The sequence below is a fragment of the Rhinopithecus roxellana genome, chromosome 15, assembly GCF_007565055.1.
Source record: "Rhinopithecus roxellana isolate Shanxi Qingling chromosome 15, ASM756505v1, whole genome shotgun sequence".
NCBI classification, from domain to species: Eukaryota; Metazoa; Chordata; class Mammalia; order Primates; family Cercopithecidae; genus Rhinopithecus; species Rhinopithecus roxellana.
Window position 1 is genome coordinate 117,573,725 of NC_044563.1, and position 27,738 is coordinate 117,601,462.

Below are 27,738 nucleotides of genomic sequence, written 5' to 3' on the forward strand. Positions count from 1 at the left end.
GATGTTCTGTAGAGATTACCTTTCACTTGAGGAGTACTCAGTTTTCAGGTTCTTTGTGGCATGTGACTTTCAAATTTTGAAATCTAAACATTCTTTTTTTTTTTTTTTTTTTTTTTTTTTGAGCTGGAGTCTTGGTCTTTTGTCAGGCTGGAGTGCAGTGGCATGATCTTGGCTCGCTGCAGCTTCCGCCTCCCAGGTTCCAGCGATTCTCCTGCCTCAGCCTCCCAAGTAGCTGGGACTACAGGCACACACCACCATCCCCAGCTAATTTTTGTATTTTTAGTAGAGATGGGGTTTCACCATGTTGGCCAGGATGGTCTCGATCTCTTGACCGCATGGTCCATCCTCCTCGGCCTCCCATAGTGCTGGGATTACAAGCATGAGCCACCGCGCCCGGCCCCCCACTATCCTTTTTGACTGTTGACTTTGGTTTTATCTTCCTTCCTAAATTTCTGTCCCTCTGCTTCCTTACTTTTTTTGCTTTTTGAATTCTATCTTTATCTGTTTTTTTCACTTTTTAATGCTGTATATGGGCAGGGGAGAGAGACATTAGTGAGCACCTTGGTGAGCAAGCCTGGCTTTAAAGACTTGAGAAGAGCCTCTGGCACCAGAGCTCTGTCTTCCTCCAGTTCTCAACACGGTGTTGCTCTTCAGTCTTACCAGGATCTGAATCAAGAAAGTATTTTTAAATATCCCTGACTTCTCCCTGTATTGAGGCTGGCCCTGATCATGCTTTTTAGTGCCCCTCACCAGGTCTTCCAGTTGCACTCATCCAGCTCAGCTCTCAGATATGTTTTAATGAGACCCTGTATTCAGGGAAGTTGCATGGACACTGCAGTGGAGAGAATTGATAATAGGGCTATCAGTCTCACAATATCACCCCTCTACCTTTAACATTCCACTTAGCTGTAGAGTCCATCTGTTTGTCCATCTGCTGAAATGAGAAAAGAAAAACTCATACACTGATTTAAAACAAACCAAAGAAAGATAAAACAAAAATCCCACCTTTCTAGCTGAACAAAAATGTGCAGTTAATAGTTGGCCCTTGAAAATAAAGTAGTGAATGTGGAACTGAGCCTGTTTGTATATCTGGTAGCTCTTTTCTTGCTTTGTTTTTCCTTAACCAGTTTTCCGTCTAACATTTTCTTCTGTGATGATTATATTGCCTAGCAAGCACACCCGTGGTTGTGAAAATAGTATAGCAAAAAAGAAAAATCCCCAGTTATTGATGTACTAGGTTTGTGTATGTCTTTTAAACAGTTCTAGTTTCACCTTACACAGAATAATCAGGAAAAGTGTAAAAATTCAAAGTGAAATAAAAATTTTAGTCAGTTAAAAACAAAAAATACCTGAATACAAAAAAAAAAAAAATTAAGATCTGCCAAAAGCTTCCTGCCTGATACTGTAATATTGAAGATGAGATGGGCAACATGTAGCAATGGAAAAGGAGGATGTATGCTCACTGAAGCATGAGCTGGGCCATCACTCCTGTTACAAACCAGGTATTATAGCAGATTCCTATACTTTGAGGTTTTTTGTTTCTTTCATTTTTGTTTTTTGCAATAGCAAATAGTTGGGATGCCAGGCACAGTGGCTCATGTCTGTAATCCCAGCACTCCAGGAGGCTGAGGCAGGAGGATAGCTTGAGCCTGGAATTCGAGACCAGCCTAAGCAACATTGTGAGACTACCTCTCTATTAGAAAAAACATTTTAATGGTTACAGCAAAGATCTAATGTTTATTCTTCCTTGTGTTAAGGTGTTTTAGTAGTTTTCTCAAACTGTATTGCAGTTTACATTTTTTCTCATCCTTCGAATTTGTTGTGAGAGACCAAAATTATAAATCACTTTTCCCCTCCCTGGCAAAAATGGAAACCAAAGCAAGTCCAAGAGATTGAATTATGGTAATTATGGTAATATTCTTTGCTAAAGACTTTGGATGTTCCCTTGGGGACAGAAATGTTTAAAGAATTTAACTGCCGAAGGGGCTTTGCACTGAATTACTGGTGGCTGGTTGGGCAGAATTGTTTGAAGAAAGTGAAGCAGTGATAGTGCTGATGATGCAAGATTTTCTTCTCAGTCACTCTGCAAGCCAGGGACCTCTGACCAGCGACACCCTGCCTGGGCCTCCCTCCACCATGCTTCCTGCTGCAGGAGACAGCCCTCCCACTCGGCCCACTTGGGCCGAGTCTGGCTTACCCACTGGTTCCCAAGTTCTTGTCCTGTGCCCAGAAAGAATGAGGATGCACTGACAATCAAAGCGTGAGCAAGACAGGGAGTTTTATTGAGTGATGAAATAGCTTTCAGTGGAAAGGAGACACAGGGGTGGTTCCCCTACCCAAAGGTGGGAAAGTTCCCACTAAGTGGCTGAGTCCTGGGGCTTCTTAGGGTCTCTTAGGAAGTCAGGGTAGGCCATAGGTAGTATTGGAAAAGGTAACATTTGATTGGTTAAAAGGCATTATTTAGAAGGAATCAATGGGAAAGGGTGGGCAAACAGGAATAGAAGTTCTCACTCTATGTCAGGGGTTTCATCCGGAACCTACAGTCCAATCTTTCAGCCTTCAGGCTGTTTTTGGCTTGAAGGTGGGGTTTCACCGGGGACCCTACCCCATCTGCCCAGGCATTTGGCTGCCTCCTGTTGCTGTTACTGAAATCCATAATTTTATTTATTTTTTATATTTTATTTTGAGATGGAGTCTCGCTTTGTCTCCCAGGCTGGAGTGCAATGGCACGATCTCAGCTCACTTCTACCTCCGTCTTCTGGGTTCAAGCGATTCTCCTGCCTCAGCCTCCTGAGTATCTGGGATTACAGGCGCATGCCACCACGCCCAGCTAATTTTTGTATTTTTAGTAGAAACGTGGTTTCACCATGTTGGTCAGGCTGGTCTCGAACTGTGATCTGCCCGCCTCAGCCTCCCAAAGTGCTGGGATTACAGGCTTGAGCCACTGCACCTGGCCTTGGAAATCCATAATTTTAAATATTTCACTCTAGTAATGACTTTTCAGCACTCTTTCCAACCACATGCCTTCAAAGCAGTAGAGTTTTAGCAGTTCACTTTTCTGATTTTCAGGTAGTATATTGATGAGTTCTTTCATTTGGCTTAATACCACCTTACTATTTATTTTTGAGCGCTTGTATATTTATAAACGATTTTAATAATTACCTTCTTCTACATTCCAGCAGAAGGCAAGAGAAGGGAAGTTTCCAAAAAAGCACATCCTAAGGACTTCTAACCATCTGAGCCTTTTCTCTAGGACTCCTAGAAGATAACCAATTCTGTTGATTTCAGGAAATCATTCAGCAACAGTTTGCCACCCTTAACATTTAGGATTTAGGCTGCATAATAAGGATTTTAGAGTCCTTTCCTTCAGAAAATAGATTTTTAAACTAATAAGTATAGTGATAACTGTTAAGAGAGAGCAGATTGTTGTGCTGATATTTTGGGAATTATTGTTAATGGAGGAAAGATCATTGGCAAAGATTAGCTTTCACCATAATTTAATGGTAGAGAGAAGATGGGATCTGATATTTGAGAACATTAAACTTTTTTGTTAGTTTAGAATGGCTTAGACAGAGTTTGTTGATGGTTTTGGTAAAAGCAGGATCAGTCTAACAGGTAATTAGAAGACGCAGGTAATTCACAAGGCTTTCAGGAAGTTTGCTTTTCATAGGTTGTGTTTAGCTTAATTTACATGTAGCTGATGTGGATCATAAGTTTAAGAATGAGATGGGGATAAGGTCACACTCGGTGGCTCATAATCCCAGCACTTTGGGAGGATGAAGCAGGCAGATCACTTGAGGTCAGGAGTTTGAGACCAGCCTGGCCAACATGGCGAAACCCCATCTCTACCAAAAATACAAAAATTAGCTAGGTGTGGTGGTGCATGCCTATATTGCAGCTACTTGGGAGGCTGAGGCAGGAGAATCCCTTGAACCTGGGAGGCAGAGGTTGCAGTGAGCCCAAATCGTGCCACTGTACTCCAGCCTGGGCAACAGAGCAAGACTCTGTCTCAAAAAAAAAAAAAAAAAAGAAAAGAGATTGGGATTGTAGTGACAAGGCCAGCAAGTAGAAGTTTACAGTAGCAACAAAACATCTAGTTGAAAAACAAGATCACAGATGGATTTCAGCAGTGTTTCCTAACTTTTTTTTTTTTTTTCATTGTCACCCTCCTAGGGAGACTTTTTAGACTTTCTTTCCCCTAACAATTCCCACCCCCGACAAATGTTGATTATACTGTGTATCTGTTTAGGTACTGTATGGATATCTCTGCTTTATACATAAGAACAAGACTTTTTTTTTCCACCTCAAACCAATTTTTGCCCAGTTGTTGGGGGATATCACTTCCATTGAGAATGTGCATGAATTAGAAAGTGATGTTGGCTAAGACTGGACTTGACCTCAGAGGATGTAAACACTAGAGAGAATAGGGCTTCAAAGATGACCCACGGTTTGGGGCTGGTAAGAGAAGTGAATAAATGGGCCTTAACTTAGCTAAGAGCCTTAACCAGAGAATAAGAACAAAAGCATAATCATAAAAGCAGTTGTTGGACTTAGACTCATTGGAATTAGAGAAGTAGGTATAAGCTTAAAAGCATCTGGTCCTTCGGAAGGATCTGGAAGAAAGCAAGCTGTCTTGCTGAGAAAGGGAAGTTTGTACTTTTGAACAGTGAGGAATCAGGCATGTAAATAAAGGGGTTAGGATTCTTGTTCCAAAAGAAGTGGGAGAAATGAGAGTCGGAGGCACCCATTAATGGTTTCAGTCTTCTTTGGAGATGTGTTGAAGGTTTTTGCCTTTGTGGGAAGATGGTAAAGAGAACTTCAGGAGTTAAGAAGGAATTAAGGCCAGGCTCAGTGGCTCAAACCTATAATCCCAGCACTTTGGGAGGCCAGGCAGGTGGATCATTTGAGGTCAGGAGTTTGAGACCAGCCTGGCCAACATGGTGAAACCCCATCTCTAGTAAAAATACAAAAATTAGCCGGGCATTGTGATGTGTGATGTGTGATGTGTGCCTGAAATCCCAGCTACTCGGGAGGCTGAGGCAGGAGAATCGCTTGAACCCAGGAGGTAGAGGTTGCAGTGAGCCGAGATCATGCCACTATACTCCAGCCTGGGTGACAGAGTGAGACTCCATCTCAAAAAAAAAAAAAAAAAAAAGGCAATTAAGGTTAAATATACTTATGTCCTCACATAGTATTTTATAATCAAACATTTAAGTCAAAATGCCATTTATACTTTTGCTGATTTAGGACAATAACTGAAGAACACTGATAGTCATAAAGAATACCCAACCTTATATTAAAAAGGGGACCTTTTTGAAGAAAATATCCAGGGGATGTTTATTTGATCTGAAATATGCATGGAAATTATATAATACACTGATTAGGAAGGGACATTTGGAAGAGAATAATCTGGGAATAAACACTTTATCAGCTGTTGAATTTTTTGGATGTCATTCTTTTTTGTTTATCCGTTCTGTCCTGTTGGTAAAGGGTGAAGGAGTAAAAGTCTTACAGAGGGGAGCCTTATTAAACTGTACATTCGTTTAGGGAAACTGCCCATTCTCAGTACCTCACTGGCCTCTACAGTGGGCACCTGTCTCCTTCAGCTTAGCAGTGAAGCCTGATATTAGACTTGGCCTGCATCAAATGTTTTTCCTTGGTGGAAATTATCGTGCCATTTGTTGGTGATTTAGGAATAATTGTAATTGGTAGGGACACAGCCTCTGTCTCACTGAGAAAATAGCTAATTGTTTGGGCTATGAATAGGGAAACTGGGTTTAACATGGATTAATAGTAATCTCTTGCAGGGCAAGTATTTCTGAATCAACTCAGATTTTTACATTGTTTCTGATGAAACTGGTAATTTTTTTCTTTCCTCGCATTTTGAAAGTGTCAGTTCATATTGCCCTCTTTTCTGAAGGTTCCTGTGAGATGAATAGAAGGAACTTGGGAAGTAAGCAAGTGTTTTTTGCCTGTTTCCTGCAGGTCCCAGTAGGGATGGCACAATCAGCGAGGATACCATCCGAGCCTCTCTCATCTCAGCGGTCAGTGACAAACTGAGATGGCGGATGAAGGAGGAAATGGATCGTGCCCAGGCAGAGCTCAATGCCTTGAAACGAACAGAAGAAGACCTGAAAAAGGGTCATCAAAAACTGGAAGAGATGGTTACCCGTTTAGATCAAGAAGTAGTAAGTGACTCATTAAAGACTTAAAAGTTTTGGATTTAATTGTAGCCATGGCAAAGTGTTCTGTATGTATCCTGGATGTTGTGGGCATAGTAGAAGTTCAGAAAATTATAGGCATCTTTAGACATGTGAATGTAATTTTTTATAGCTTTGTTTACAGTGGAGCCTGTGTTTGGCATTTGGTCTTTGATTGGGAGGGGAATAATATTTAGACCATTTTATTTGCACCTTGTATTAGTCCATTTTCATGTTGCTGATAAAGACACATCCAAGACTGGGGAGAAAAAGAGGTTTAATTGGACTTACAGTTCCACATCCCACCATGAGGCTGGGGAGGCCTCAGAATCATGGTGGGAGGGAAAAGGCATTTTTTTTTTTTTTTTTTGAGAGAGTCTCACTCTTGCTCAGGCTGGAGTGAGGTGGCATAATCTCGGCTCACTGCAACCTCCACCCCCAGGTTCAAGCGATTCTCCTGCCTCAGCCTCCTGAGTAGCTGGGATTACAGGTGCCTGTCAAATTTTTGTATTTTTTAGTAGAGACGGGGTATCACCATGTTGGCCAGACTCGTCACGAACTCCTGATCTCAAGTGATCGGCCCACCTTGGCCTCCCAAAGTGTGGGGATTATAGGCATGAGCCACCACACCCAACCCAAAGGCATTTCTTACATGGTGGTGGCAAGAGGAAATGAGGAGGAAGCAAAAGTGGAAACCCCTGATAAACCCATCAGATCTTGTGAGATTTATTCACTATCATGAGAATAGCATAGGAAAGACTGGCTCCCATGATTCAATTACCGCCTCCACCCCCTCACAGGTCCCTTTCTGTGAGATACAATTCAAGTTGAGATTTGGGTGGGGACACAGCCAGACCATAACACACCTTTGCCCTAGGAAATGATGTTTTAACCCAACGGAAGACTGTTTGAGTGGTTGATGTTGCCAGTTACTAGGAAATAAGTTGAGAGCTCTAAGCCATAAAGATGTGTACATCTTAGGTGCAGACTTAAAAGGACAGTACTGTTTTATTGTTTCCAAAGGTGGCGTGAGCCATCTTTAAAAGTATGTTGAGGGAACTTTCACAATAATCCAGAGATACTTGGTTGGCTAAAGAGCTACATATAAACATAGCATATGCAAGCCTTCAGCTCTTTAAGCTTTCTCATATTTATAACAGACAGCTGTGCCTTGGAGAGTCCATGTGTAAGTCAGCCCTGTGGCTTTGCTTACTGATGATATAGTGGAGGCATCAGCATAAATGAAGTGCCAATTTCATGCTCCATTTTCATCCCCATGAGGGAGAATTTATTCCAGTAAATGTGCCTTTTTGATGGAAGAGTAAAGAATTCTTAGAAGGTTGAGGGCTCTGTGGAAAGTGATTTGTATGTACCCATTAGCCTTACAAAGTGGTTCTAGATTATAAAATGAGCTTCGAAGTAGCCAATTTTTAGAATTCAGGAAAGCGACACCAATACAACTCAGAGCCTACAGCCACCACCTGTGTGTGATACTTTGTGATTAGAATGCAGAGATTTGGGCCTCTATGCATTGAATCCTCTTCATAGACAGGAAAGTTACTCTCCTGTGGCAGATGCCTACTTGGTGGGAAGAAAAACTTATGATTTTCTATGTAAAGGAACCTTCTGCTGGAAAGTATCTTGTCTGATGGCTTAGTTTGTAGGATCATTTGTCACTGACAAGTGACAAGCTTGTTACTGTCGCTGAAAGTGGTCAGCTCAGGATATCTCCATCATTACTGTATTTCACTCAGCATAGATCACATCTTTTCCTCTACCTTTGACCAGGGTGGTATTTGAAACATGATTCTCATCCATGAGTTGTTTAAACATGGTTGTTAGCCCATCTTTTTCTGTGAAGTGTTGTAGATGTCTGATAAGTGGATAATTATGTACAATTAATAATGCTTGGACTGTTCTGTTTTCAGGCCGAGGTTGATAAAAACATAGAACTTTTGAAAAAGAAGGATGAAGAACTCAGTTCCGCTCTGGAGAAAATGGAAAATCAGTCTGAAAACAATGATATTGATGAAGTTATCATTCCCACAGCTCCCTTATACAAACAGATCCTGAATCTGTATGCAGAAGAAAACGCTATTGAAGACACTATCTTTTACTTGGGAGAAGCCTTGAGAAGGGGAGTGATAGACCTGGATGTCTTCCTGAAGGTATGTTTTCATTTTACTTTCCAAGATTTTTTAACTTGGGCTGTAGAGGCCCTGACCTTGCAAACCACAAACCAAGAGTTGCTCTGTAGTATGAATTAAGATTCTTTATCTTCCCAAAAGACAGCAAATGAGATGTAGGGTTTTGCGCCATCTTTTTACCTACAGAGTACTGAGGATTGGTCTGAGCAGGGGAAGAAAAGTGGGCTGGTGGCTGCAGTTCTCTACCCACCAGGCAGCATTAAGATGAGTATAATTCTGTGCCTGGGTGGATCAGGAGGCACGATCAGATTTCCATTGGTTCTTTGAGGTCATACCACCTGAGATCACTGATTGTGCCACCTCCATTTTTTATCTGTTAATTTTCTTAGAGTTATATAACTTTAGACCAGTTTTCCCACATCAAACAGCCCTTCAAGGTATCAGGCTGTCCTTTCAAGCCCTCTTGAATGAAAGTTGTCTCAAGCTTAATGCTGTTGTACAGAGGAAAATCTAGTAAGCAAAGTTTGGCTACTGCTGTCTCTTGGGTCATGGAGAACATGGTTTTAGGAATAATAGCAGCCACCCTTGGGATATTTGATCCAGCTGCAGCTGGAGCCAGGTCAGGTCATGTGCTGATCTTGCCTATCTCCTCACTGTGGGGGAATGGCCAAACCATGTGCCTCAGAAGTGGTACAACCACAAGAATTGCTGGATATAAACCAGAGACCCAAGAGAGGACTCTTTCTGTACAATCTCTTGCTTGAGTGGCATGGCTTAGGAAAAGAAAGTGTAAGTCAAACTCCTGAGCCAGATCCTGCAATGTAATGCTTTCCCTGTTGAGTAAGCCTTTATAATATGAAGTTTAAAAGCCCCATGTAATGAGGTATTCATTCCAAAGGTTGACAGGTTGAGTTAGGGTTCTTAGATCCCATCTAGGTTACAAATTGTCTGATATTTTATGACTGGGCCTAAATCAAAGCCATTCTAAACTATTCAAACTTTTTTCACCTCCCAGCATGTACGTCTTCTGTCCCGTAAACAGTTCCAGCTGAGGGCACTAATGCAAAAAGCAAGAAAGACTGCCGGTCTCAGTGACCTCTACTGACTTCTCTGATACCAGCTGGAAGTTGAGCTCTTCTTAAAGTATTCTTTTCTTCTCTTCCTCTTATCAGTAGGTGCCCCGAATAAGTTATTGCAGTTTATCATTCAAGTGTAAAATATTTTGAATCAATAATATATTTTCTGTTTTCTTTTGGTAAAGACTGGCTTTTATTAATGCACTTTCTATCCTCTGTAAACTTTTTGTGCTGAATGTTGGGACTGCTAAATAAAATTTGTTGCATAATTTTTCTCTCCTTTATTGAACTTTAGGAAAGATCCATGAAACCTTAATAAGCCCAAGTTTTCATTTAGCAAAAAAAGCGTAAAAATCCATCTTAAGTTGAAATTAATATTATTCTACAGCATATAAAGTGAATTAATATGGGGATATACCAAATAGAAATCTAAATTTTGAAATATTTGAAGTTAAAGGATTTGAGTAACGTATCCGTGAAAGGTCCAAGGTGATACTCTCCTACCAACCCTACTAAATTTGTTTCCTTTCTAGGCCTCACTGAACCATAAGTGTTTTCATCAAAAAGGAGCACAGTGGCAGGTCCAAACTATATACCTGATAACTTGAGGATTAAAGGGAAAGATACAGTGTACCACTGCCTCCCTGCTTTGTCATTTAAAGTTTCATCTTCATCGTGAGTGATTCTGTAGCCAAGTTTGTGACCACCCAGTGAACTAATAACTACCGTATGTCCTGCAGAGCTCATCCAGAATAGAATGTTCTTGATCAAAATGAGAGTGCTAGAAGGCTCATAAGGCTATAAAGGAAAGTATATTCCGATTTGGGATGTTATTCAGATAATCAGGCAGCCCATTCTACTCCCAAGAGAAGAACGACCAATTTAATCTGTTGTCACCAAGGGGTTTACAGCTTAAGACCTTTTCTGTAAAAATTAAAATGTACTCATAAAAGTTACCAGAAGAAAAACCAGCAAGGTCAAACCAAGGTTTTATCTAATGTTAGGAACATTTAGATTACTTTGTGTGTGTGTGCATATATATACTTTTATTTTTACATTGTAGAGGAAATTAAAGCTTTTATTAAATAGCATGTAAATGAACATAGGTATTAAGCCATAGAGAAGAATTACTATGCACCTGATGAAAAGAATCAAGATTTCTATAACACAGTATACACATTCTCATGGACCAGATGGCAGTTATGTATACATACAAGGCAAGTACTAAAAGGTACCAAAAACATCTTTGATGCCATCACTTTTGTTTGGAGGAAAAAAAAAAAAGTGTCGTCCATCATCTGGATTCTAAATCAAAGCTAAGGCCAAGCACAGTGGCTCGCCCCTGTAATCACAGCACTTTGGGAGTTCAAAACCCCATCTCTACAAAAAAAATACAAAAATTAGCCAGGCATGGAGGCACACGCATGTGGTCCCACCTACTCTGAAGGCTGAAGTGGGAGGCTCACCTGAGTTCGGGAGGTCAAGGTTGCAGTGAGCCGTGATGGTGCCACTGCGTTCCAGCCTGGGTAACAGAATGAGACCCACCCAAAAAAAAAAAGCCGGAAGGCTACACTAAATAGGTCACTCTTTCCTCCGTTTTTCCAACTTTTAGAAATTCACATTTATTCTAAAGTTTGACATATACAGTTCCATAACTACTATTTCATCTTCAATCTATAGAATGGTAACTTTAAGCAACTTTAAAACTTGAGCTCCTTCTGAATTTCCCAAAGTGTTTCTGCACTCTTTTGCAAGCAGGCCTCCTCTTCAAGGGTCAGTTTTACTTTTATGAGGTCTGTGATACCATTCTCTCCCAGGATACATGGGACACTAAGGAATATTTCTTCATTTATTCCATAGAGGCCCTGAAAGTAAAGACTTAAAAATTATTCCTTTTTTAACTTTTAACAAAGGTCTGCAATACAAGAAACAACAGTTATGAGGTGAATGAATAACAGATTGGTAGTACAAACTACTTGGCAGAGTACCAAGACAGAGAACAATTTAAAACACGATTAGGCATATTTATTGTTCAGTTTCAACCCACCATCTCTCCACATAGGCCCCAGCCTCCTGCCATGTTTGCTGGGGCCCACCCTTCTTTCCTCATCTCCTTACTCCATACCACTTCCTATCAAGAGACCACTTCAAAATTCCTATGACTTTATTTCCAATGATTTAGATCTGTCTTGTTTTATAACCTCTCCTATTTAGACTAGCAGAAGGATCTCACCCATGCCCCAACTCCCCTCTCCCCAGGAGACTGCTAATTCTTTTGTGTCTAGTGCTTCTTTCCTAGATCTCTTCATTGGACATAATCGAAACGAAGAGAACAACTCCAAAGGTACCAAGCTCTGCCCATAGTGGTTCCCAGTGTTTCTAGATACTGGTAGAGTCAGTTCACTTAGTTAAATAATAAAGTTGCAAAAACACTTACTTTTATCTAATAAAAAGAAATGTCACGCTAGACCAGGACAAAGGTCTACAAAGATAGGCTCTTTCCCCGATCTCCCCACTCTTCAGCAGCAAAGAACAGACTTCAGGAAGAGAGGTTCTTCCACAAGATCAAACCCAAAACGGGAGTGTCTCAAAAATGTTATTTACTCCTATTTTATGTTGAAGTTAATGATTTTTCAAACATGAATGTCCTACCTTACTTAGGGTAGAAACTGGATGCACTCTCCTGAGATTCTTCAAAATACTTTCTGTTAAATCAGCTACAGATAGGCTAATGCCCCAAGAAGTATAACCTTTCATTTTGACCATCTCATAGCCACTGTAGTTAGAAGAAACCATAAATGTAAGTTAGTTGAGAAGATCCACTTGTCATTCAACTTCCACTTTATAGCAACCTATCTAACAATGCCACAAAACTGCAATGACTCCATCAACAACTTCTAGAAATTACTTGGAGTATGTATGCATTTTTTTCTTAAGTCTTGCTCTGTCGCCCAGGCTGGAGGGCAGTGGTGCAATCTCGGCTCACTGCAACCTCCACCTGCCAGGTTTAAGCAGTCTTCCCTCCTCAGCCTCCTGAGTAGCTGGGATTATAAGCGTGTACCACCATTTGTGGCTAATTTTTGTATTTTTAGTAGAGCTGGGTTTTCACCACGTTGGTCAGGCTGTTTTCATACTCCTGACCTCAAGTGATCTGCCCACCCTGGTCTCTCAAAGTGGTAGGATTAGAGGCATGAGGCATGAGCCACCACGCCTAGCCATATGTATGCCTTTTTTACGAAGGGTCTCAGCTGGAGTGCAGTGGCACCATCAGAGCTCGCCTTGACCTCCTAGGCTCAAGCAAGGCACCATATGCTCAGCTTATTTTTTTTTTTGTAGAGATGGGGTCTCCCTATGTTGCCCAGGCTGGTCTCATACTCCTGGGCTCAAGTGATCCTCCCACCTCAGCTTCCCAAAGTGCTGGGATTATAGGCATGAGCCACCATGCCTTGCCACAGTGGTTAAACATTAGAGTTACAAGTACAGAGACACAGAAATTAATATGGAATTAATTCCACCACTAACAATAAACACTATGTAGCAAGTGTTTGAAAAAATACATTGTCAGTCAACAAGTGAGCCCCTACCATGTGCTCAATACTGGGTTAGGCTCAGGAATGAGCAACATAGAATCAGTCCCTGACTGTTGAAGAATTTATAATCTGGTGAATATAATCACACAAAAAAGCAGAAGTGCAAATAAAAATATGGGAAATACAACAACATATACTTAAGGGACTAAACCTAACAGAGTTCAGGCTCACAACTTCTAAGGTACTAAAAATGTGAAACTAGCGTGTATTACCTGGAAATCACTTTTTTGTGGACATTTTCCCACTGCTCAGGATCTTTATCAGTTCCTATATCTGGGTTCAGATCCTTCAGAGGGACACCAGCAATGTTCACACCACTCCACACAGGAACTAAGAAAGAGATACCCAAAATCTCACTTCTTACAACATAGTATTAGCAGGGTTTTGGTTTTTGACCTTAGCAAAACTTATGAGTGGTTTTCAACTAGGAATGTTCCGATATCTGAGCCCCACTCCAGATATTCTAAATCCAGATCTCCACAGAGGGGGATCCACAATTCTATTATCTTGGCAAAGATTCTCCAAATAAGAAAATTGCAGTTTTAAACTTTCCACTAGGAAGTTTTAGTTTTTCTACCTTTAAGTCTTTTTCCATAGCCAAGGTTTATATTAAATAGATTTCAAAGCCAGAAGACACTAAGAGGGGAGAAAAAGACTATTACCACAGTACTCTTTCTCTTCCCTCTTACATTCTTCAGTTATACCCATCCCTTAATCTGAAGAATGCCTACTACATGAATACACTGCTGACCTTTGCCGAACTAGTGTCTCCCAAATTAAATACAAACTACATCGTATTACTTAGTTCTTTATTTAAGAAAAGCATTATAATCCTAGCCATCCATATGTAGGATTATAGTGTCAATCTCACATTTTTCAAATCTGTATTTTTTGTTATTTTAAAAATAAGTGTAGTAAAAAATTACTACTAAAAGGGCCCAAAGTGGAATAAAGTCTTTTCTCCCTTCCCAGGAGCTACTTTACATTAAATGTCTATATGATTGGTAGGAAATAGATATTTCGGAGGCTCCAATCGTGCCTCAGGCTTACCACTTGAGTCGCCATGCTCTCCAAGGATCAGCCCATGACAGCTTTCAGAGTGGATGCCAAGCCTTTGCCCAATAAAGTAACGAAAACGAGCAGAGTCCAGATTACAACCACTTCCAATAACACGGTTTTTGGGAAATGCGCTCAACTTCCAGGCTACATAAGTTAAGATATCCACTAAGAAGAAAAAGTTCGTATCAAGAAACGTCCTCATCTACAAGGATATGTTTTTTAGATTTACCTAACTTAAAACTAGTAAATCTGATGTTTTATGGAGGGGGCCAGAAACATGGTTCTCTATCCAACCCCAGCTATACCCCAACTCTAAGAATATCTACCAAATAGAAGTAATGAAAAACCTTTTTGTTGATACTTTGCATAGCTTGGTATGCAGAAACACAGAATGTTCACAGAAAATTCTGAGAAATATGAATAAACAAATACTCTTATCAAGTCTTTCAAATAATCTTGCTCAGAGAATAACCCATTTTCAACTGAAAAGCATAGTTAAGAGGGGAACAGAGGGATGGGCACGGTGGCTCACACCTATAATCCCAGCACTTTGGGAGGCTGAGGCGGGCGGATCACGAGGTCAAGAAATTGAGCCCATCCTGGCCAACATGGTGAAACCCCATCTCTACTAAAAATAGAAAAATTAGCTGGGCGTGGTGGCATGCACCTGTAGTCCCAGCTACTCAGGAGGCTGAGGCAGGAGAATCGCTTGAACCCGGGAGGCGGAGGTTGCAGTGAGCCGAGATCACATCAACTGCACTCCAGCCTGGCAACAGAGTGAGACTGCATCTCAAAAAAATAAAAAAGAGTTGGGGGGAACAGAAAGAAACAAGTATAAACCCCGGCTACTTGGGAGGCAGAGGTAGATGGATCCCTTAAGGCAAGCAATCATTCAAGACCATCCTGGGCGATATAGCAAAACTGCATCTCCAAAAGGAAAATAAATTAGCCAGGCGCGTGGTGCCACGTGCCTATTGTTCCAACTACTTGGGAGGCTGAGCCAGGTGGATCACATCAGCTCAGGAGATCAAGGTGCAGTGAGCTACTATCACACCACTGCACACCAGCCTGGGCAACAGAGCAAGAACAAAACCAACTGTGTCTCTTTAAAAAAAAGATTTAGCAGGGAAACATAATCAGGCTTTTGTCCCAGTAGGGAAAGGATAAATTTTTGACACAGTCTGATATTTAAGTGTCAGTTATTTAAACATTATTAGCTTTATCAGAATTTTTTTCTTGAAGTTAATTTTTAAAATGGTAATACCGAAAAGAAGGTCAGTGTAGCCATATTAATAGCAAACAATAGAATTTTCAACAAGAAAGCATTAATGGGGGTAGAGATAATACATGTATGTATGTATATGTATATAGTATGTAATATATATGTATTATCTCTATTATGTATCATACACATTTATGTATTATCTCTGTATCCCCACTAACGTATAATTACATTATATACAACTATGTATAACATATGTATTAACCATGTATTCTCATTAATGTATGAGATACATAAAACAGTGCAACAGTTTAACAACTGTACATTTATATACACTTAATATAGCCTCAAAATATATGAAGAAAATTAGGAACTGTAGATTTGATTCATAAGCATAGCAGACAATTTTAATATACTTTTATTATAAACTGATTTATAAAGTTAATTTTGCAAAACTAAATAAAATTAATAAGTATAATCAAATAAAGATCATCATTCCCATTAAAGTCCATTTGTTCCTAGAATACATCAGGAATTTTTTTTTACAAACACTATTATCTGGATCACAAAGTGTTAACAGACTTTAAAGAACTGATCAGACAACCCAATTCAGTTATATCAGAATCAACCACAATAAAATTTTTTTAAATGTTGAAACATACACTTGTTTTTTTTGAGACAGGGTCTCACTCTGTCACCAGGCTGGAGTGCAATGGCGCGATCTTGGCTCATTGCAACCTCCGCCTCCTGGGTTCAAGTGATTCTCCTGCCTCAGCCTTCGGAGTAGCTGGTACTACAGGTGTGTGCCACCACGCCGGGCTAATTTTTATATTTTTAGTAGTGATGGGGTTTCAGCGTGTTGGCCAGGATGGTCTCGATCTCTTGACCTCGTGATCCACCCACCTTGGCTCCCAAAGTGCTGAGATTACCGGCATGAGCCCCTGTGCCTGGCCCCAAAAATACACTTTTAAATGACTCACTGAGTTAAAGAGGAAGTAAGACAAGGAATTACAATATATTTAAAATGAAAATACAGGGGACGGAGCAAGATGGCCGAATAGGAACAGCTCCAGTCTTCAACTCCCAGCGCGAGCAACACAGAAGACCGGTGATTTCTGCATCTTCAACTGAGGTACTGGGGTCATCTCACTAGGGAGTGCCGGACAATCGGTGCTGGTCAGTTGCTGCAGCCTGACCAGCGAGAGCTGAAGCAGGGCGAGGCATCGCCTCACCTGGGAAGCGCAAGGGGGAAGGGTATCCCTTTTCCTAGCCAGGGGAACTGAGACACACAACACCTGGAAAATCGGGTAACTCCCACCCCAATACCGTGCTCTAAGCAAACGGGCACACCAGAAGAATATATCCCTCACCTGGCCGGGAGGGTCCCACGCCCACGGAGCCTCCCTCATTGTTAACACAGCAGTCTGTGGCGATCTAACCGCAAGGCAGCAGCGAGGCTGGGGGAGGGGCGCCCGCCATTGCTGAGGCTTAAGTAGTTAAACAAAGCCCCTGGGAAGCTCGAACTGGGTGGAGCTCACAGCATCTCAAGGAAACCTGCCTGTCTCTATAGACTCCACCTCTGGGGGCAGGGCTCAGCTAAAAAAACAACAGGGGAAGCAACAGAGGCCTGAGCAGACGCGAACGACTCTGACAGCTTTGAAGAGAGCAGTGGATCTCCCAACACGGAGGTTGAGATCTGAGAACAGACAGACTGCCTGCTCAAGTGGGTCACTGACCCCTGAGTAGCCTCACTGGGAGACATCCCCCACTAGGGGCAGTCTGACACCCCACACCTCACAGGGTGGAGTACACCCCTGAGAGGAAGCTTCCAAAGGAAGAATCAGACAGGTACACTTGCTGTTCAGCAATATTCTATCTTCTGCAACCTCTGCTGCTGATACCCAGGCAAACAGGGTCTGGAGTGGACCTCAAGCAATCTCCAACAGACCTATAGCTGAGGGTCCTGACTGTCAGAAGGAAAACTATCAAACAGGAAGGACACCTATACCAAAACCCCATCAGTACGTCACCATCATCAAAGACCAGAGACAGATAAAACCACAAAGATGGGGAAAAAGCAGGGCAGAAAAGCTGGAAATTCAAAAAATAAGAGCGCATCTCCCCCTGCAAAGGAGCGCAGCCCATCGCCAGCAACGGATCAAAGCTGGTCAGAGAATGACTTTGACGAGATGAGAGAAGAAGGCTTCAGTCCATCAAACTTCTCAGAGCTAAAGGAGGAATTACATACCCAGCGCAAAGAAACTAAAAATCTTGAAAAAAGAGTGGAAGAATTGACAGCTAGACTAATTAATGCAGAGAAGGTCATAAACGAAATGACAGAGATGAAAACCATGACACGAGAAATACGTGACAAATGCACAAGCTTCAGTAACCGACTCGATCAACTGGAAGAAAGAGTATCAGCGATTGAGGATCAAATGAATGAAATGAAGCCAGAAGAGAAACCAAAAGAAAAAAGAAGAAAAAGAAATGAACAAAGCCTACAGGAAGTATGGGATTATGTAAAAAGACCAAATCTACGTCTGATTGGGGTGCCTGAAAGTGAGGGGGAAAATGGAACCAAGTTGGAAAACACGCTTCAGGATATCATCCAGGAGAACTTCCCCAACCTAGTAGGGCAGGCCAACATTCAAATTCAGGAAATACAGAGAACGCCACAAAGATACTCCTCCAGAAGAGCAACTCCAAGACACATAATTGCCAGATTCACCAAAGTTGAAATGAAGGAAAAAAATCTTAAGGGCAGCCAGAGAGAAAGGTCAGGTTACCCACAAAGGGAAGCCCATCAGACTAACAGCAGATCTCTCCGGCAGAAACTCTACAAGCCAGAAGAGAGTGGGGGCCAATATTCAACGTTCTTAAAGAAAAGAATTTTAAACCCAGAATTTCATATCCAGCCAAACTAAGTTTCATCAGTGAAGGAGAAATAAAATCCTTTACAGATAAGCAAATGCTTAGAGATTTTGTCACCACCAGGCCTGCCTTACAAGAGACCCTGAAGGAAGCCCTAAACATGGAAAGGAACAACCAGTACCAACCATTGCAAAAACATGCCAAAATGTAAAGACCATCGATGCTAGGAAGAAACTGCATCAACTAACGAGCAAAATAACCAGTTAATATCATAATGGCAGGATCAAGTACACACATAACAATATTAACCTTAAATGTAAATGGACTAAATGCTCCAATTAAAAGACACAGACTGGCAAACTGGATAAAGAGTCAAGACTCATCAGTCTGCTGTATTCAGGATACCCATCTCACATGCAGAGACATACATAGGCTCAAAATAAAGGGATGGAGGAAGATCTACCAAGCAAATGGAGAACAAAAAAAAGCAGGGGTTGCAATCCTAGTCTCTGATAAAACAGACTTTAAACCATCAAAGATCAAAAGAGACAAAGAAGGCCATTACATAATGGTAAAGGGATCAATTCAACAGGAAGAGCTAACTCTCCTAAATATATATGCACCCAATACAGGAGCACCCAGATTCATAAAGCAAGTCCTTAGAGACTTACAAAGAGACTTAAGACTCCCATACAATAATAATGGGAGACCTCAACACTCCACTGTCAACATTAGACAGATCAACGAGACAGAAAGTTAACAAGGATATCCAGGAATTGAACTCATCTCTGCACCAAGCGGACCTAATAGACATCTATAGAACTCTCCACCCCAAATCAACAGAATATACATTCTTCTCAGCACCACATCGCACTTATTCCAAAATTGACCACATAATTGGAAGTAAAGCACTCCTCAGCAAATGTAAAAGAACAGAAATTATAACAAACTGTCTCTCAGGCCACAGTGCAATCAAACTAGAACTCAGGACTAAGAAACTCAATCAAAACTGCTCAACTACATGGAAACTGAACAACCTGCTCCTGAATCATCACTACTGGGTACATAATGAAATGAAGGCAGAAATAAAGATGTTCTTTGAAACCAATGTGAACAAAGATACAACATACCAGAATCTCTGGGACACATTTAAAGCAGTGTGTAGAGGGAAATTTATAGCACTAAATGCCCACGAGAGAAAGCAGGAAAGATCTAAAATTGACACTCTAACATCACAATTAAAAGAACTAGAGAGGCAAGAGCAAACACATTCAAAAGCTACCAGAAGGCAAGAAATAACTAAGATCAGAGCAGAACTGAAGGAGATAGAGACACAAAAAACCGTCCAAAAAATCAATGAATCCAGGAGTTGGTTTTTTGAAAAGATCAACAAAATTAACAGAACGCTAGCAAGACTAGTAAAGAAGAAAAGAGAGAGGAATCAAATGGACGCAATAAAAAATGATAAAGGGGATAACACCACCGACCCCACAGAAATACAAACTACCATCAGAGAATACTATAAACACCTCTACGCAAATCAACTAGAAAATCTAGAAGAAATGGATAATTTCCTGGACACTTACACTCTCCCAAGACTAAACCAGGAAGAAGTTGAATCCCTGAATAGACCAATAGCAGGCTCTGAAATTGAGGCAACAATTAATAGCCTACCCACCAAAAAAAGTCCAGGACCAGATGGATTCACAGCTGAATTCTACCAGAGGTACAAGGAGGAGCTGGTACCATTCCTTCTGAAACTATTCCAATCAATTGAAAAAGAGGGAATCCTCCCTAACTCATTTTATGAGGCCAACATCATCCTGATACCAAAGCCTGGCAGAGACACAACAAAAAAAGAGAATTTTAGACCAATATCCCTGATGAACATCGATGCAAAAATCCTCAATAAAATACTGGCAAACCGGATTCAGCAGCACATCAAAAAGCTTATCCACCATGATCAAGTGGGCTTCATCCCTGGGATGCAAGGCTGGTTCAACATTCACAAATCAATAAACATAATCCAGCATATAAACAGAACCAAAGTCAAGAACCACATGATTATCTCAATAGATGCAGAAAAGGCTTTTGACAAAATTCAACAGCCCTTCATGCTAAAAACGCTCAATAAATTCGGTATTGATGGAACGTACCCCAAAATAATAAGAGCTATTTATGACAAACCCACAGCTAATATCATACTGAATGGGCAAAAACTGGAAAAATTCCCTTTGAAAACTGGCACAAGACAGGGATGCCCTCTCTCACCACTCCTATTCAACATAGTGTTGGAAGTTCTGGCTAGGGCAATCAGGCAAGAGAAAGAAATCAAGGGTATTCAGTTAGGAAAAGAAGAAGTCAAATTGTCCCTGTTTGCAGATGACATGATTGTATATTTAGAAAACCCCATCATCTCAGCCCAAAATCTCCTTAAGCTGATAAGCATCTTCAGCAAAGTCTCAGGATACAAAATTAATGTGCAAAAATCACAAGCATTCTTATACACCAGTAACAGACAAGCAGAGAGCCAAGTCAGGAATGAACTTCCATTCACAATTGCTTCAAAGAGAATAAAATACCTAGGAATCCAACTTACAAGGGATGTAAAGGACCTCTTCAAGGAGAACTACAAACCACTGCTCAGTGAAATCAAAGAGGACACAAACAAATGGAAGAACATACCATGCTCATGGATAGGAAGAATCAATATCGTGAAAATGGCCATACTGCCCAAGGTTATTTATAGATTCAATGCCATCCCCATCAAGCTACCAATGAGTTTCTTCGCAGAATTGGAAAAAAACTGCTTTAAAGTTCATATGGAACCAAAAAAGAGCCCGCATTGCCAAGACAATCCTAAGTCAAAAGGACAAAGCTGGAGGCATCACGCTACCTGACTTCAAACTATACTACAAGGCTACAGTAACCAAAACAGCATGGTACTGGTACCAAAACAGAGCTACAGACCAATGGAACAGAACAGAGTCCTCAGAAATAATACCACACATCTACAGCCATCTGATCTTTGACAAACCTGAGAGAAACAAGAAATGGGGAAAGGATTCCCTATTTAATAAATGGTGCTGGGAAAATTGGCTAGCCATAAGTAGAAAGCTGAAACTGGATCCTTTCCTTACTCCTTATACGAAGATTAATTCAAGATGGATTAGAGACTTAAATGTTAGACCTAATACCATAAAAACCCTAGAAGAAAATCTAGGTAGTACCATTCAGGACATAGGCATGGGCAAGGACTTCATGTCTAAAACACCAAAAGCAACGGCAGCAAAAGCCAAAATTGACAAATGGGATCTCATTAAACTAAAGAGCTTCTGCACAGCAAAAGAAACTACCATCAGAGTGAACAGGCAACCTACAGAATGGGAGAAAATTTTTGCAATCTACTCATCTGACAAAGGGCTAATATCCAGAATCTACAAAGAACTCAAACAAATATACAAGAAAAAAACAACCCCATCAAAAAGTGGGGAAAGGATATGAACAGACATTTCTCAAAAGAAGACATTCATACAGCCAACAGACACATGAAAAAATGCTCATCATCACTCGCCATCAGAGAAATGCAAATCAAAACCACAATGAGATACCATCTCACACCAGCTAGAATGGCAATCATTAAAAAATCAGGAAACAACAGTTGTTGGAGAGGATGTGGAGAAACAGGAACACTTTTACACTGTTGGTGGGATTGTAAACTAGTTCAACCATTATGGAAAACAGTATGGCAATTCCTCAAGGATCTAGAACTAGATGTACCATATGACCCAGCCATCCCACTACTGGGTATATACCCAAAGGATTATAAATTATTCTACTACAAAGACACATGCACACGTATGTTTATCGCAGCACTATTCACAATAGCAAAGACTTGGAATCAACCCAAATGTCCATCTGTGACAGACTGGATTAAGAAAATGTGGCACATATACACCATGGAATACTATGCAGCCATAAAAAAGGATGAGTTTGCGTCCTTTGTAGGGACATGGATGCAGCTGGAAACCATCATTCTTAGCAAACTATCACAAGAAGAGAAAACCAAACACCACATGTTCTCACTCATAGGTGGGAACTGAACAATGAGATCACTTGGACTCGGGAAGGGGAACATCACACACCGGGGCCTATCATGGGGAGGGGGGAGGGGGGAGGGATTGCATTGGGGAGTTATACATGATATAAATGATGAATTGATAGGTGCTGACGAGTTGATGGGTGCAGCACACCAACATGGCACAAATATACATATGTAACAAACCTGCACGTTATGCACATGTACCCTAGAACTTACAGTATAATAAAAAATAATAATAAAAAAAAAATAAAACGAAAATACAAAGTACCATGAAACAATGTTAATAAATAAAATTATATATGGTGGTAAATTTATTTTATTTTATTTTATATATTTTATATTTATTTATTTTATTTTATTTTATTTTATTTATTTTAGAGACGAATTTTCATTCTTGTTGCCCAGGCTGGAGTGGAGTGGCGCGATCTCTGCTCACTGCAACTTCCGCCTCCTGGGTTCAAGTGATTCTCCTCCCTCAGCCTCCCAAGTAACTGGTATTACAGGCACCAGCCACCATGCCTGACTAATTTTTGTATTTTTAGTAGAGGTGAAGTTTTACCATGTTGGCCAGGCTGGTCTCAAACTCCTGACCTCACGTGATCCACCTGCCTCGGCCTCCCAAAGTGCTGGGATTACAGGCTTGAGCCACCGCGCCCGGCCCTAATTTATATTCTTTAATGCATTTTTAAAACAAAGGTTTTAAAAAATCAATGACAAGCATTATTTTAACAGTAAAATAAAAGGAAGGAAAGAGCATCGAATAGTAGGAAAAATTATTTTTTTAATAGAGACAGGGTCTTGCTATGCTGCCCAGGCTGGTCTAACTCCTGGCTTCAAGCAGTCCTGCTGCCCCAGCCTCTCAAAGTGCTGGGATTACAGATGTGAGTGACCATGCCCAGCCTAAAAATATTTTTTTTAAAACAGCATCAGAGGCCGGGTGCAGTGGCTCACGCCTGTAATCCCAGCACTTTGGGAGGCCAAAGCTGGTGGATCCCCTGAGGTCAAGAGATTGAGACCATCCTGGCCAACATGCTGAAACCCCGTCTCTATTAAAAATACAAAAATTAGCTGGGCGTGGTGGTGCGCACCTGTAGTCCCAGCTATTTGGGAGGCTAAGGCAGGAGAATCTCTTGAACCCAGTAGGCGGAGGTTGCAGTGAGCCGAGATCGCGTCACTGCACTCCAGCCTGGCAACAGTGAGACTCCATCTGAAAAACAGTAAAAGAAAAGAAACATACGTCATCACTAGGCGTGGTGGCTCACTCCTGTAATCCCAGCACTTTGGGAGGCCGAGGTGGGTGGATCATGAGGTCAGGAGTTTAAGACCAGCCTGGCCAACATGGTGAAACCCCGTCTCTACTAAAAATACAAAAATTAGCCAGGTGTGGTGGCGGGCACCTGTAATCCCAGTTACTCGGGAGGCTGAGGCAGAGAATTGCTTGAACCCAGGAGGCAAAGGTTGCAGTGAGCCGAGATTGCACCACTGGGCTCTGGCCTGGGTGACAGAGCGAGACTCCGTCTCAAAAAAATAAAAAATTAAAAATAAAAAAATAATAATAATAAAAGGAAAAGAAAAATACTTTAAGCAGCAGCTTTACCCCAGAAATGCAAAGGTGGTTCAATATCAAAAAATCTGTCAACATATTACACCAGATGAGATTTAAAGAAAAAGATATATATGATCATTTTAACTGTAGGAAAACTCATTCAGGGATTAAAAAAATAAAACTAAACAATCTGGGAACAGAAGGAAACTGCTTTTTATCTCAAAAAGGTATCTATCAAAATCCAAAGCAAACATACATTATGAAGAAAACTTAGAAGCATTTTCATTAAAGTCAGAAACAAGACAAGGATACCCACTATCACTGTTTCTATTTAACATTATACTGGAGAGTCTTCTAGATTATGCAATAGGACAAGGGAGAAAAAAAACTCCTAAGAATAAACCAAGTCCAGACACGGTGGCTCACACCCGTAATCCCAACTTACAGGGAGGCCGAGGTGGGAGGATCACTTGAGACTAGGAGTTTGAGACCGGCCTGGGCAACATAGCAGACCTCGTCTCTACAAAAAATCTAAAAAGTAGTCAAGTGTGGTAGCATGCACCTTTAGTCCGAGATACTTGGGAGGCTGAGACAGGATCACTTGAGCCCAGGGGTTCAAGGTTACAGTGAGCTATGGTTGTGCCACTGCACTTCAGCATAAGTGACAAAGCAAAAGCCTGTGTCTGTCTGTCTACATACCTACCTACCTACCTACTTACCTACCTTCTTTTCTTCCTTCCTTCCATCTATCAATTTTCATAGACAGACCAAAGTCCTTATTTGGAGATGGTAGAACTATCTAATAGAAAACTTCTGATAATGCCTACTTGCCTGGGACTTTGAGGAGCTACTATAGGAGCGATTATTTTGTTTACTAAAACTGAGTACCTTCCTATCTCTTTGACATATGTTTACAAAGCCTGGGTAGAAATGGTATAAATTACTTTTGAACCATCTCTACATTCTGAGGCCTTCAGCAGGGCAATGAAGAGGTGTTCTATATGTAGAATTTGCAGTATCAAAAATAAGAAAATACTCGTAAGTGAGGAAATGTGTTGTTTTTATTTAAGTGTAGTAGGACAGTATTTCACAAATCATTCTACAAAGTGATTTGTCCTATTTCTGCAGTTTCAAAATAGGTGTTTTTTAGAACCATTCACAAAAATTTCCAGTAGTGAAGTCAAAATTATTTGGGGAAAAACAGGTAAGGTAAAGAGTTTACTTTCATATTACTTGGATTAAACCTCTTTTATTTTCTTATAGGCTCAGTCTTTAAGTAATAAAGTAGCAGCTTCAACTAAATCAAGTGTCTAAAATAAATATTGACTCAACTCTTATTTGAAAAATGTATTTGTTCTTGTTTTAGATAATTAGAATACTATTTTAGGCATTTGTTGGTAACTTTTCCATTTGGTTGAACTTTTAACTTAGCTTTATGTAATAACTCATACTTTAAAAATGATAAATGCATCAAATTCTATCCTAAACATATGAAGACAATTTAAGAATCAGAATCCTGTAGTCGATCTCTGTGAAGAACATAATTTCTAATTGGTCTTTTTTGTAAATCCATATTTTCTATGACAGATTTAATTAAGTACTCAATAGTAGAAATTAGACACTTTTAAAAGATATGAAGATGACTGTCTTTTGTCCTCTAAAACAGTGTTTTCTAAACACATAGTATTTCCATTAATGTAAAAGTTAGAGCTTCTGTTCCCTGTTTAATACCCATCAACGGTAAAAAGTGCTACTGAAACAGTCTGATCATACCACTATTTAAAATGGTAAGCATTCATTCTAATACCTGAGATGGAGAGAATTATGTGTAGAAATGTCTAAGTTTCCTCACACATAAAGCTATCAAGTGAAAAACCTCAGTTAGTCATGCTGGGCCTTAAGAGGTTCATCACCTGCCATTGAAATGCAAGGGGATTGGGGGACCTCCACCAGGCCCTGGGTCTGGAACTGAGAAAGTGACCTGTTTTAATTGGTAAACTGAAAACAGAGCAAGTAACTCAGCTGTGTCCCAGGGTACCCAACTACATTTTCAAGGTAAATGACTGTAGATTTGAAGAAAAGGGTAAACTTTTCCTAAATCTTTGATCTTCAATTGTTTAGGTTCTCTTCCTGTATTATTTTACATCCCCTCCCTTACCGTACTGCCCTCTACATTTTCCATTTTCCACTTCTATATGGTCATTTAGTTCATGTAAATAATTAGTTACTGGAACTTTTTAATTTGTTAAAAAAAAAAAAAAAAGTCCTAAATACTCTTAAATCAACAATTACAAACCTCCATAAGCCATTCTGGGTAGATTTTTGTTTTTGAAAAATTTTTTTTTTTTTTTAACAGAGACAGCATTTCACACTATCTTGCCCAGGCTGGTCTTGAACTCCTGGGCTCAAGCAATCCTCCCACCTCAGCCTCCCAAAGTGCTAGGGATTATAGGTGTGAACCACCACGCCCAGCCTCATTCTGAATAGTTTTGAAATTAGTACGTAGTATTTGTTATGTCTTGTGCTCCACATTTCCACAGTAATAAACTAAAATCCTATTTTAAAACAATGTCAACAGTGTGTTATTTATAACTGAAATAAGATCTGGATGCAACTTTTTATTTTATTTAAAAAACCTGGCCAGGTATGGCGGTTCACATCTGTAATCCCAGCACTTTGGGAGGCCAGGAGTTGGAGACCAGCCTGGCCAAACATGGCAAAACTCCGGCTCTACTGAAAATACAGGAATTAGCTGGGCATGATGGTGTGCGCCTGCAATCCCAGCTACTTGGGAAGCTGAGGCACAAGAATCACTTGAACCCACAAGGTGGAGACTGCAGTGAGCCAAGTTTGTGCCACTGCACTCTAGCCTGAGTGACATAGCAAGACCCTGTCTCAAAAAAAAAAAAAAAAAAAAAACAAAAGAAAAAAAACAAAACCTTCTAAAATGTACAGTTTTACGTTTCTACCACTACATGGATAAAATTATGCACTTAGGTAAGATAAATTAATATTTAACATAAAGAAACCCTAATTGCTTGTTTTAATTTTTAAAATTTCACATTCATATCAGCATAATAAAATATCATATATAAACTAAAACAAAAATTCTTAAAATGGACTGCAGTAGGTCAGTTAGTGAAAATAAAACACTGTTGAAATGTGGCCAGGCATTGTGGCTCACGCCTGTAATCCCAACACTTTGGGAGGCTGAGGTGAGCAGATCTCTTGGGGTTAGGAGTTTGAGACCAGACTGGCCATCATGGTGAAACCCCATCTCTACTAAAAATACAAAAATTAACCGGGCGTGGTAGCTCACGCCTGTAATTCCAGCTACTTGGGAGGCTAAATCAGGAGAATTGCTTGAACCCGAGAGGTGGAGGTGGCAGTGAGCCAAGATCACCCCACTGCACTCCAGCCTGGGCAACAGACCGAGACTCCATCTCAAAAAAAAAAAAAAAAAAAAAAAAAGTGTGCTAGGTAAATAAGCAAATGTGAGTATTGCTGTGAAGTTAGTAATGTTTAAAAAATAGCACCACAATCATTAACTATTAATACATTCACAGTTTTTATCCATGATTTGCCGAAGTAAAAATTGGCACATCCTTGAAAGGGAGATTTCTAAAGGAACTTAAGAACTTCTAAAAGTCTCAATGGTGATTCATTTAAATGATACTTTCCTGACCTTAAAATTCTGATTTGAACTTGCACTCCATTGTGTAGTGATGCTGCCTATAAATATTACACGTGTGAAGCCTTTCCTCTACTACAGAATCACTAAAACCAAGCCTTGAGGACTGTGGAGACACAGGAGCTGCATCTGAAGGCAGTCCTGCATGGGAATTAGTACCTACGCCTGAGAAACCCCTCTCTATCCAGATTGCTCTCAGAATTACCTTTTCTTTCACCAAAATTTTAGTTA

General features: G+C 40.5%; 2 protein-coding genes across 2 annotated transcripts in view; one reads left to right on the forward strand and one right to left on the reverse strand.

Annotated features, from left to right (window-relative positions):
- TSG101 (tumor susceptibility 101) overlaps positions 1–9,692 on the forward strand; it is a 49,733-nt gene extending 40,041 nt beyond the window's left edge. Inside the window, 3 exon segments of the mRNA XM_010370174.2 lie at positions 5,986–6,188; positions 8,129–8,368; positions 9,363–9,692. Coding sequence (XP_010368476.1) covers positions 5,986–6,188; positions 8,129–8,368; positions 9,363–9,452 — 533 coding nt within the window. The 3' untranslated portion in view covers positions 9,453–9,692.
- A 708-nt stretch (positions 9,693–10,400) lies between these two features.
- LDHAL6A (lactate dehydrogenase A like 6A) overlaps positions 10,401–27,738 on the reverse strand; it is a 32,371-nt gene continuing 15,033 nt past the window's right edge. The window contains exons 5-8 of the mRNA XM_030917627.1: positions 14,064–14,237; positions 13,226–13,343; positions 12,076–12,199; positions 10,401–11,288 (exon numbers count right to left, since the gene is read on the reverse strand). Coding sequence (XP_030773487.1) covers positions 11,124–11,288; positions 12,076–12,199; positions 13,226–13,343; positions 14,064–14,237 — 581 coding nt within the window. The 3' untranslated portion in view covers positions 10,401–11,123. The remainder of the gene's footprint in view (positions 11,289–12,075; positions 12,200–13,225; positions 13,344–14,063; positions 14,238–27,738) is intronic.